The 13225-nt window shown below is 41.3% G+C and overlaps 1 protein-coding gene across 1 annotated transcript in view; it reads right to left on the minus strand.

Moving 5' to 3' along the window:
• The window catches only part of LOC26526554 (aminopeptidase N), a 154004-nt gene that overhangs the window by 103370 nt on the left and 37409 nt on the right, over positions 1–13225 (minus strand). The window contains exons 3-5 of the mRNA XM_026976730.1: positions 9641–9891; positions 9308–9578; positions 9165–9244 (exon numbers count right to left, since the gene is read on the minus strand). Of these exons, the coding sequence (XP_026832531.1) occupies positions 9165–9244; positions 9308–9578; positions 9641–9891 (602 nt within the window). The remainder of the gene's footprint in view (positions 1–9164; positions 9245–9307; positions 9579–9640; positions 9892–13225) is intronic.

A 13225-nucleotide genomic window follows, 5' to 3' on the forward strand; every position in this document is an offset into this window, starting at 1 on the left:
TACTTTTTCCGGGCTAACATATGAGCTTGCATTGCTCCTGTTTCCGCATCTTTCTTCTACATTGTTGTCTAAATTCTGAGAATACCGATTTTGATTGGAATTGTTCCTGCTCAAATCTGTATTTGGTTGGACATTGTCAGGTGTGTAATTTGTATGTGTGGGCTGAGATAATTGTAAGTTGTCTAAATGACTTTTAATAGATGTCTCTATAGTCTTCCCTAAATAAGAGGTAAGGTTATCCATGAGTTGAGCCTGTTGTTGGCTAACAATAAACTGTATAAAGTTCATCAACTCTGGTTGAGTACTAAGAGCCATACTGGAATTCGTTGGAGGTTCTGTTAAGATCCTATCCAAATTCCCTCTGTAAGTATTTCTGGTAGACACTCCTCGTCTAGGAGGTGTACCTCGGATCCTGCCTGATCTGGTATTTCTCCTTAATGGGAAAATATCATTATTATCTTGACATTCGCTTACGCCGGATGTGCCAGCTGTTGCAGCATTTATTTCAGCGAACAGAGTGTTATTAGAGTGAGATAAATTTGATTCGTTGCAATCTGCATTGCAAATTTGACATGTTTGTGTACTTTTTAAGTGGTTTATAATGCACTTTTTATGAAATGTATGCCTGCACGATGTTGTTGCTGACAAAACGGTTGGTGCTAAGATTTCTTTACATATAGCACAGCTATTTTCAACGCCTTGTGAAACTTCAACTGCATTACCTGCACTATTCTTCGCTGCCATATTATTGTTGTTAAGATATGTTGTAATTATTTGGTTTGTCTTTCTTTATGTCGATCACTTCTATCAGAATCTTAGTTGTATCTCTATTTGTTAGTGGATTGTAGCTGGTCTATTGCCTCATGCTTTTATTCACTTGAAAATCGGACAATATACGGACTTATTGAAGTGTAAGTATAATGTATTCCAGAAAAATCAAATTGTAAATAAAGTTGAGTAAAGAAACGTATGGTGATGAGCTCCTGTGGATTCGAAACAGTTCCACTTGGTCGATCAATTCTCTTTCAAATTGAATCGCATGTTCCTAAGTTTTACTATCCCTTCCAAATAGATACTCTCAATCCAATATGTTAATTTATTGGAATTAGTTATATTGTTTTTTAACTGTGGATGGATTACTTTAGAGCTTAGTGTGCTATGACAAGTTACGGACTTTTCGAGCTTCACATCTGAGCCGAAAATGTATAGTACTTGTCTAGCTCCACTCGTTGGGCTTCAAAAATGTGTAGTGTATTTTCTCGAGCCCCACACGTTGGGCGCCAAAAATGTGTAGTGTACGTAGTTCGATAGATTTTTAACTAGTGGGTCTTTTAATAGTGGGTGATAATTACTAATAAAGAGGACCTTGTACTTCCTTCGCTAGGGATGCGCACTCTTGCTATGCTCGGGTCTAGCTCGCCGTAGGTCGGGGTTCTTTTAGCTTAGGATAGTACGAAACGCTACTACATTTTAATAAGTGCGTCTTACTCATAAACAATATTCAAAACTGGATTATCGATTAACAAAAGAAATGGCTTTATATTGATACTAATGATACACGCCGACACGTGTGAAGATAAGCTACAGATTCTGATAAGTATTGGGAATTTCGGATGTTAATGATTCCCTAAGTCTTTACCCTCCCTACCATGACAATGCTACTTAAAATATTTACATTGTCCCTTGGCCAAGTTCAAAATAACTCTACCACATATTTAAGAAAGTGTTCAACATAAGTACTCGACAAACCATTAAATCTATTTATTCACAATTCATTCTTTTTGAATATATCTTCAATCATAATTCCATTTATATAAATTCAGTTTAATAAACGGTTTCATTAAATCTCTTTTACAAACTAGCAATATTTTTATCTACGCATAATTATCCTAGTCATTCTCTAACTCTTCATTTTTGCTTATATTCAGTGGGTAAAATAAAGTATATAAAAGTAAAGTATAAAGCAAATATATATAAGTAATTGAATATAAAATTAGCAAATATAGTTACATAATCTTTAGTCAAATGCAGATCCTATTTTATTTAGACGTTCGAGTGGCATTTTGTTAGAATTTAATATAGGTAATTCATAATAAGGTATTTATCATTGTTGTTGTAGTACTCACGACCTTAAATATCCACTCCATGATGTGCGTAAAGTTGGGCCCAAGTTCACGTTGACATTGTCGAGCTGTAGGTCAAACTTTAAAGGTTCTAAGTTAAATTCCTATTCAAATGCCAAAAGTTCCGTCAATCTGCGAGTATTTAATTCATTATAAATCGCAATACAAAAGAAAATCAAGAATCAAAACAAAACACGAAATATAACTGCAGTATTGCAGCGATAAGACCTTAGTAAACCGCTGGCTGCTACGCTGCGCTGCGATAAGACGAAATCACAAAGTTGGACCTCCGTTGGTCATAGGAGATGATCTTCACTGCGTGACGATGATGATGTTCAAATGTAATTAAATCTGCTCCGGTCGTCTAAACTTCTGCATAGTTGAATAATCTGGATGAGCTCTAGCCTTCCAATATATTTGGGCCAGTTATCATACGGCAGGTGGCCGGTTGCGTAATTTGTTGCTGAAGGTTATGTCGCCTCGTGGCCTCTTCTTGGAGCGACGGGGTTTAAACCATGAGCTGATGCGGGGGTCGACGAGACGGGGGGGGTAGTCGGCTGTAGAGCAATCACATGCTCTTATATATAGGCCTGGTCTTCCTTACGCCTTGGGGTCGAATCTCGTTGCCACTTTCACACACAAATCGAACACGGAAATTTATTGAAATATACCAACTCTTGTTTTATGAGATTGGATATATATATAACTAATTATATTTCCACGTGTATGAAGTTTAAACGGGCAGCGTCAAAAATGTATGAGCGTTCGCCACGAAGATTTATCCGATAATGCTCTAAGCTCTGGGGAAGCTGCATGCTGGTGGTCGCTGTTACAGCTTTTCTTTCCCTAACTGTATAATCGTACGATCATATTCTGTTCTGATTGGTCTAAGACAATTCTCTCGCTTTTTCTTTTACACAAAAGCTGCTATAATTTAGGGCGAGGGTGTCTTGAAGAGTTATTGCAGTGTAAAGTTAAGTTGGTCACTACAACAGCAGCGCCCCTTTGTCGGTAGGGCGGCAGGTGTGATCAACGGATTACAAGTGATTAAGCCAAAATTCATTTTGAACTTATCCGCAAAAATTTTAACGTGCCAATATGTAGGAACCCTTGCTCTGTACAAAATCTAACTGAACATCAAACGAATTTTTAGTTTAGTATTTTATACATCAGTCTTGGCAACTCGCAGCATATCTCGGCAGCCCGCGGCAGATCGAATCCCAATAACCAGTGAGATCCTGCTACTCATAGCTGAGAAGAGGCGCTCACGCACTAGGTGGATGAGGTCTCGCCACCCGCTAGACAAGGCGGAATGGAATCGAGCGCTGAGTAGGCTCCGTTGCGCGTTGGTGTTGCACAAATCCGAATTGTTCGACGAAAGGCTTTCCAACACTGAAGTCGCAAATGAAGCGACGCATTCACTCTGAAAGGCCATGCGTGCTATAAGAAGGCGTTGCACGAGGAAGGCGCCATTACCTTACAGTAACGAGACATGGGGTCGGACCGACTTGGAACAAACGGAGGTATTCGCTGCGCACCTCGCCGAGCGTTTTCAACCATTCAATCTTGCCAGCCTGCAACAGGTTGAAGAAACTCAGGAGCAGTTGAACCAAGCGCTTCAAATGGATCCACCAATCACGACGTTTAAACCTTGCGTGATAGCCGATGTCATTGCGAACCAGAGTAACAACAGAGCACCAGGACAGGACGTTATCTGCAACGCCACATTGAAGGCACTGACCAGTCATGCGATCCTCTACATAGCGTTGTTTTTTAATGCTATCGTGAGGTTGCAATACTTCCCTCATCAGTGGAAGCTCGGGATAATCTCCATGATCCACAAACCTGGCAAGCCAGAAAGGGAGCCCGCCTCCTACCGGCCGATCAGTCTTCTCCCTTCAATTTGAGAGACTGATTGCTACCCGGATTGTAACGATCATGGAAGCCCAGGGAATTACCCCTGAGCACCAGTTCGGTTTTCGTGCTGGCCACTGTACTGTCGAGCAGCTCCATCGGGTCGTCGAGCAAATTCTGACTGCCTGCGACAATAAGGAATATTGCAACAGCCTATTCTTGGACATTCGAGAAGCGTTTGATCGAGTGTGGCACATCGGACTCCAACTAAAAATTAAACAGACGCTACCTGCTCCATATTTTGGGTTCCTGAAATCGTACCTGGAAGGAAGGCGATTCGCTGTGCGTTTCCATTCAGCACTTTCCACCGAACATAATGTGGCAGCTGGAGTTCCACAAGGTAGTGTCCTCGGCCCCCTGCTTTATTGCCTGTATAGCCACGATATGCCGCAGATGTAAGCCTATACTGGAAGTAAATCGACCAACGTCTGCTTTACTCTAAGGCGGAAAACGCCACCGACCGTCCATATCGAGGGAGCCCCCGTACCACAGCCGAACGCAGCAAAGTACCTTGGAGTGCTGCTGGACCGCAGACTCACATTTGCCAAGCATGTGACTACCATCAGAACACGCTTACGTGCTAAGGTGGCGAAGCACTACTGGCTACTCTTTCCACCGAACATAATGTGGCAGCTGGAGTTCCACAAGGTAGTGTCCTCGGCCCCCTGCTTTATTGCCTGTATAGCCACGATATGCCGCAGATGTAAGCCTATACTGGAAGTAAATCGACCAACGTCTGCTTTACTCTAAGGCGGAAAACGCCACCGACCGTCCATATCGAGGGAGCCCCCGTACCACAGCCGAACGCAGCAAAGTACCTTGGAGTGCTGCTGGACCGCAGACTCACATTTGCCAAGCATGTGACTACCATTAGAACACGCTTACGTGCTAAGGTGGCGAAGCACTACTGGCTACTCTGCTCCCGCAGTAAACTGTCACTCTCCAACAATCTGGCAATTTACAAACAGATCATAGCACCAAACTGGAAGTACGGGTGCCAAATCTGGAGCTTGGCATGTCAAATCAAAAGGATCCAGGCTATCCAAAATAAGGTCGCAAGACTCATCACCGGCTGCGAGTGGTTTGTGCGAAACACCACCCTGCACAGAGACCTCAAACTAGCGACGGTATTTGACGAGATAAGCCAGCACTTGGGTCGATACCATGACAGGCTGGAGCGCCACAGATATCGACTTGCCAGCGCTCAGATCTCGCCCACCAAGGAGGCTCAACAGAAGGCAACCGAGGGATCTCATTTCCCGATCTCATTTGACTAGGGCCAGCAGAAGCTGACCCTTATCATAAATTATTGGTTATCTGTGATTGTTTTGTTATTGTTAAAATTTTGTTAAATTGATAAAGCTAACTAGACTACAGTTAGCCGGCTGGGCTGAATCAATAGAGAAACAGGACATAAGGACACAGGACATTCCCAGATTTCCCCGTACGCCTTAATAAAACTTTAAGAAAAAAAAAAAAAAAAATAGACAGAAAGATAAGCTCTGCCATTCTATTTAACAACCCAGCCATCTGAGCACATTTATCTATGAATTTCTGAATCTCAGAAATGATTGTTTTAGCAGTTCATTGAGGAACATAATTTGGCCACATTATATGTTCGTTTTGCACAGAGGCAATGCCGATAGACAAGGCAAGATCCTCAGCTTCCGTAGGAATCCCGATCTCCTGCAGCAACCGCGACAGCAAACCGATGACATGGAAGACATACCGAAGTTTCTGACAAGCCGACTCCTCATGGACGATGAAGATGCCAAGGATGCGAGTCGCAGGAAGGCGGATGACGGTGACTGCGCGTATGTCGTGAGGCTGCCTCCTCCACGGAGATCTTGGTGTGTCTTGGTGTGCAACTAAGCAACTTAGCAACTAAGTAGCTTCGCATAAACAATGCTGACGCGCCATAGTGCAGTTCACCGTTCTGCGCTGGGAACGTGCGGCGTTGAAAAGCCGACACTTCCCATTTGGAGTGTTGCGCTGCGCCGCAAGTAATGCTGAGTCGGCTTGCCGATCATGTCTCATGACGTAAGCTAAGGAAAGAATATTGTCTGTACTTCAGTTCTAAAAAAGCTGCTTAATAAATCACAGCTCAACTCCGGTGCATAGCCGTAAATACCTTTGTTCTTAATTACAAACACATTGCTACGCCACAAGGCTAAAAATATAACCAAGGGGGCGAAGTCAAGCCCTCCAACCTAATCTACCTAAAAGGTGTCAGAGGCGTACCTCTGCTGAAGACGGAAGACCTCTGGACCACCAAATAGGAGATCAATTAACTTGGATATAATTGTTCACTACACAATAACTACACTGCCAGAGCAAATCAATACAAGCCGTATGCGACGATCAACGCAACGCTTTGATGGTTTGAAGTTGGGAAGCAGTAACTTCATCATTGTAATAATTTGAAATAGAAAACGCGTCTACTCGCAACGAAATAGAGACTAAAGTTTGGCACTCTGCTTTTGTAGACTGTCACGCGGCAATCACAGTTTTGTAAGCGATCACTTTCAAGATCCGCTTGTGTACAACGTCATCAGTAAAAAAACACAGCACAGAGGGTTTTGTGCTTTTTCATTTTCATTATCTCTTTAAAAATTGTGAAACTCTGTCTGGACATCACATCAAGTGCGGCTCCTGATTTGAAGCCAAAAAACTGAAATCTCTGCTGACCCTCTTTCACGCGCCGGTAAGACCCGTTTTTGTTAGGAAGAGCAATTTCTTTCTGAGTGTTTTCCATTTTACTAATAATGGTGACACTGTCGGTTCTTTGCAGCGCTAGGCGGTGCTTGCGCTGGGTGTTGCACAGGCTTGATGTGGGGTGCAGCTATTGCACGTGTACCTACAATGTGGACTACATGGTCCCTCGCAATCCGGTGGACACAGCTTCTTTTATTTCGTTAGAATGGCTCTGGGTGGCTGGTGTGATTTTATTAATATTTGTGTTTGGCAATGATATTATATCTGAGTGAGTGGGACATTGGGTTTTGCTTTGCGCTTTTAATAAGTAATCTTGCAAAAAATCGAGTTGTAGACCGTTCGTAAAGTTGCCATTTTAGGTATTCTATCCTTGATTTAATTTTGTACTTCTCGCCACCGCGAATATTTTCAAGTTAAGGCGCAGAGCTTTCTGGTGAAGCCAGCAGAGAAGCGCCTGCTTTATGTATTCTAATCTTATATAACGAGAGAATTAAAAGTGAATATCAAGAGAGAATGTTATGTGCACGCAATATTATTATATCAGTATTTGGTCAGCGTAGGAATGCTAACCATGCTTTTATGCTGTGTGGCTTATGAGTGGATAATCATGTTACACTTCCCCTGCCAATATATTTTTACTTTTATCTGATTCATATAATACATTGATATAATAATAATAAAGGGTCCACTGCCGGCTTACTACTGCTGGAGCTGCCCAACAGGTGTGTGAGACGCTCTTTTCCAGAATCGTGGGCACCCGATCACTTTAGCCATACTCAACCACAGTCTATTAGCTTGTCATGCCGGCACCCGAGATTCGTAGATTAAATTTTATGATTGGGCTTTATAGCCTGCAGTTAACTTCTAGGAATTGCAGGCCTTGCGGTTGTCCCCTGACTCCAAATAACGCTCCAAATAACTGTCGACTACGAACGCGTACGCATTAATTAGAATCCCAGTAGTATGGAGCGTCACCTTGACCACGCGGAAAAAACAGGACCGGTGGCATCTTGACTGGCATTAAGAATGCGATCCAGCGATCGTGAACTGTAACAGGATTTTAAGCAAACCTTGCATACCTTTTAAAGAACAAGATTTTTCAAAATAGTGGGCATGACAGTTTTTTTCGGTTTGTGGGCTACATTCTGCATGCCGAATCATAACTTTCTAACTTTCACTGAATAGATCGACTCAGCTGTGATCTTGATCAAGAATAGGAAAATTTGTCTTGCCAATTCATTGATATGCCTAAAACATATTGGTCACACCCACCCAAACTGTTACGACCACACTTTTGATAAATGTTTAAATTATTTTTAATATTTTTCATAGCATTACCACTAGAAGAGTAACGGGTCGCCGATAGTCGAGGAAATCGACTATGGCGTTCTCTCTTGTTTTGGAAAAAAATTGGTCCACGCCCATACTTTTAAGAAATGATTTCATTATTAGAATAACAAGATGGGAAACGCCATACGCTTTTTTTGCATACGATTTTTTGAGCTGGCTTAGAGCTTGCTCCAGGGTCTCTCACGTATTGTACATTTGATAAAATATGCCCTTAATTTTACAAGTTTATGTTTGAGTTTTAAAGTCTATATTATTTTTGATCGATTCCCACCATGTACTCAAATTTTGTGATGCCTTAACATGATAGTTATTCAAATACAGCATAGAAATAGAAATAGTAATAGCTAAATATATATGTACATAATAGTACATAATCAAAAACATACAAGTTATTAACCCTCTCCAAGTATCTTCCCCCCTCCCCTATCCGACCGCCGCCTTACACGCGCACTGCCGTTGCGCCACTTGACGGTCAACCAATCCTAAGTACATTCCGTAAGAACGCTGACTTCGCCCCCCCCGCCTTACCCACTAACTCGACGACGCATTCGACAGCCGCGCCGGCTGGGAGATACTTGGTCTGCAGACGACAATTTGTTGCTGGGAGCAGAGCAGCCGCCGGAGATTAAGCATGCAGCTTTCAGAGACATAGACATAGAGACAGGTTTTTTTCCAAATGTTGCCACGCCCATTCCAACGCCCACAAACCACCCACAACTGGTTTTTATCCCTTTTCTTATATATCTTGTAAGTTTTTATAGATTTGTCAAAAAACTGTTTGCCACGCCCACCCCAATGACCACAAGCCGCCCAAAACTGTCACGTCCACACGTTTATAAAAAGTTGTGATTTTGTTTTACTTTTTCATATATCTTGTAAATTTCTATAAGTTTGCCAAAAACGTTTTGCCACGCCCACTCCAAAGTTTACAACCACCAAAAACTGTCACGCCCACACTTTAAAAAAAAAATGTAAGTTCAGATTTGTATATAAAACATAATAAAACAAATTCATGAGTGGAAGAGTAAGCCATGGAAAAGTACAACTACACAAATTACTTACTAATTTATTGAAGTATGCAGAGGCGTATTAAAGAGTGCAATATATCCTTTAGGTCTCGCAATTGACACATTAAATGGGACCTGAGTGTGAAGAGAAAGTATGTTAATTAAATAAAAGAAATAAATGCACTAAGCGCATACTACCTTTATTCCAGGTTCATCAAAGCATGGAAATAATCGACGTGCATTGTTTGGTTTTAGGTTTGTAGCTAAATATGTATCTCTGCCGTCGTTGACAGAATTGGTGTAATAGCTTCTAAAGAGGCCTTCCTCATTTTCTGAAATATTTCCTTTAAAATAAATTTCTAAAAGACATTCAGATTCCTTTTTGATTTTGTCTTTTAGGTATAAAACAAATACAGGCTTACGAGGCAGTCGGATGCCCCTTAAAATTATAATATTTTCGCCCAAAGTGCTGCAAAAGATATTCAAAACACATATAAACCAAAAATATATTTAGTTAATAATTTAACTTACCCATCTTCCATATTTATTCTATTTAATTTGATTTGTCTGTCGTCGATCAATAAACTGTCATGTGCATGGAAATTCACCTTTTTTGCGTCTTCAATCCACCTTAAGTGAATTTTTACTGAACCCTCAAAGCTCTGGTTATCTATATGGGGTTCAATGAGGACTTCATAGTTGAGAGGCAAAACATCATTCGGCAGGCGAACCTCCGATATTACGTGAAGTGAAGAAAAATCAATGTCTGCATTGACAAAGCCCTAGTTGGGAAAGTAAATCACTTTGTTTAATTAAAGACATTAGAATATGATGATGCGTAATGTCATACAATTTTTACTTTTTTAGTACCCGGTACTATAATCGTTGAAAAGTATATATCTAATACGTAGAAGGAAGCATATCAGACCCTATAGGGTATTTATATATTATTGATCAGGATTAATAGGCGAATTAAGCTTGCCACGAACATCAAAAATTTTTAAAAGGAATGTACCTTTGCTCTTTTTGATCATAAAGTTTTCTAATACATCACTTTTTGACAGTATATAATTTAAGTTTTAATTAATCAATTAGCAAATTAATACAAAATATTTTTGGTTTCAATTTAATCAGAATATGATGATTATATTAGTTTGGCAAATATCTCCCTTCCGCCTCTTTTGAATTTCGCGGCTATGTACAAAGCGCTACAGAGCTCGTATCTGGCAATACTATACATAATTTGAAAGGTCTTGACATAACCTACAAAACGACGCTATGCATGATATTTGAATATTGCGTTCAACAGTTATAGACGTGTAAACATGGAGTTCACTAACGCCGAAATTCGCGCTATTTTAAAGTTTTCCTTCGTTAAAGGCAAATCCGCCAGAGAAACGTTCCGTGAGATTAATGGTGTTTTGGGGGATGGTACTCTATCACTTCGAACCGCGGAGGAATGGTTTCGACGATTCAGAGCCGGTGAAAACGACACCATGGATAAGCCAGCCGGCGGAAGACCTGTGACGACAAATACCGATCAAATCATACATCGAGTTAGACCGGCATGTGGCATCTCGTGACATCGCCCAGGAGATGGGAGTTAGTCACCAAACCATTTTAAACCATCTGCAGAAGGCTGGATTCAAAAAAAAAGCTTGATGTTTGGGTGCCGCATGATTTGACGCAAAAAAACCTTCTGGACCGAATCAACGCCTGCGATATGCTGCTGAAACGGAACGAACTCGACCCATTTTTGAAGCGGATGGTGACTGGCGACGAAAAATGGATCACATACGACAATATCAAGCGAAAACGGTCGTGGTCGAAGGCCGGTGAAACGTCCCAAACAGTGGCCAAGCCGTGATTGACGGCCAGGAAGGTTTTGCTGTGTGTTTGGTGGGATTGGAAGGGAATCATCCACTATGAGCTGCTCCCATATGGCCAGACGCTTAATTCTACCATCTACTGCGAACAACTGGACCGCTTGAAGCAGGCGATCGACCAGAAGCGTCCAGAATTGGCCAACAGGAAGGGTGTAGTGTTCCACCAGGACAACGCCAGACCACACACTTCGTTGATGACTCGTCAGAAGCTAAGGGAGCTCGGATGGGAGGTTTTATCGCATCCACCATATAGCCCGGACATAGCGCCAAGTGATTACCACCTGTTCCTGTCCATGGCGAATGCCCTTGGTGGTGTAAAGTTGAACTCAAAAGAGGCTTGTGAAAAGTGGCTGTCCGAGTTCTTCGCAAATAAGGAGGGGGGCTTCTACGAGGGAGGTATTATGAAGTTGCCATCTAGATGGAAACAGATTATCGAACAAAACGGCGCATATTTGAACTAAATCCGATCACTGTAACACTTTTTATAAAGCATTGAATAAAGAGCAAAAAAGCGGAAGGGAGATATTTCCCAACCTATTATATAGCTGCCAAAGCAATACTCGGAATACCTTACCGATTTTTAACCTTCTTTAATGTCGGTTTCACAGTTTCGTAGTTCTTATAATTATTTTCTTTCAAATATATAATTACATATATAATTATATATTATATATATAATTTGTGTTGTGAAAAGTCTTAAAGTCTAGGTGCAGATGAGCGGCTAGCAACAGCAAAGGAGGCTGGAACGCTGGAGGAGTCAAGGGCAAGGAGGCCAAACAGTAAGCAATGGCCTTGGATCCCAGCAAAGTGGAGAGCCTGGAATTAACTGTACAGCACAGAATCTCAGACTCACGCCGGCCAAGGACAAGGAGGAATTTTTGACGAGCGCAAAAAGGACGCTTTTTAAATGAACGGAACGGCGCTAAACCTTAAACACGGACCGAGCGCGAAAATAACACGCAATTAGAACACACCCAAGACCAGTTAGTTAGAACTCGCGTAACACAAGGCAGCTAGAAAAAAACAGAATCAGAAGTGAAAGAGAAAAAAAAATGTGAAAAGCTGAACGAAGAGGAAGTCTACCAGGCTGAGACTTCCACGTTAAGATCCACACGGGGAGGATGCTACCGGAGGAGATGATAAGGAAATGCCATGGTGAGAAAGGGATTGTGGAGTCCTTGGCTAGTGTCCTGTGACAGCAGAACAGTAGTACCTACACACATAACACATCCAGGCCGGCAGGATCCGTGCTATGGGGGAGACGAGGTAACCGGGGACAGGGACCTGCGGAATTCATATCGGGAGCCCGGATATCGCTTAAATAAAACTACCGAAATAATCTGAAACCTTCTTGGTCGGGAAATCACACAAAACATTAATATGGTGAGACGAACATGCCTAGTTGGAACTCGTAGTGAGCAGAATGTGGAAACACAGTTCGTTATAGGCTAGGGCTGCAAATATCTTTCTTTCTTTTTTCATTTTTATTTGCCATAGAGAATTCAACAATTTTTAGTATTTTAATAAAAATAAGTTTTGGCTGAAGCATTTTTTTATAAAATACTTATTTTATTAACAACGTTTTAATGATGTGTGCTTGTTTAATTGAAATAAAAAAGTTTAGTTAACCAACCAAGTCGGGACTATCCACGTCACCACAAATAAGACTTCATATAAACACTGCTGCAAGCTTCGTTCGAAGGTTGGTTAGGGAAGGTAAGCTAATTAACATTAGTTTATTGGAAAAAGCAGGTCATATAAGGTTTCTATCCCAATGCGATCCTACTGAACTCCATATTGGGGACTTTAACCAGGTGATCCATACTCAAGAATTGGACGGACTAGCGAAACGAATAAGGTTTTGGTCATGAAAGGATCATGATCGAGATCTGCGTACATAAGTACTCGCGACTGTTTTATTGCTAAGGGAACATCGTTAATAAGTAAGGTTAAAAAGAGCGGAGCAAGGTTGCTTCCTTGTGGATGTCGCCGGATGTGACTCGGAGAATAGAAGTAAAAGACATTTTTAAAGAGGACCTGTTGCGTCCTGCCATTTAGATAACTTAAAATCCAATTCAAAAAATCAACAGGGAAACCTAATAAAGCAAGTTTCCTAACCAAAAGTGAATGATTAACAAAGTCAAATCTTTTACTAATGTCAGTGTAAATGAGATCTGTTTGAAAACGATTTTTGAAGCCTTGTATTACAAAGTAAATTAGCACTAAAAGC

This window comes from Drosophila erecta, unplaced genomic scaffold (assembly GCF_003286155.1).
Source record: "Drosophila erecta strain 14021-0224.00,06,07 unplaced genomic scaffold, DereRS2 tig00000021-arrow-pilon, whole genome shotgun sequence".
In the NCBI taxonomy this organism is placed as follows: domain Eukaryota; kingdom Metazoa; phylum Arthropoda; class Insecta; order Diptera; family Drosophilidae; genus Drosophila; species Drosophila erecta.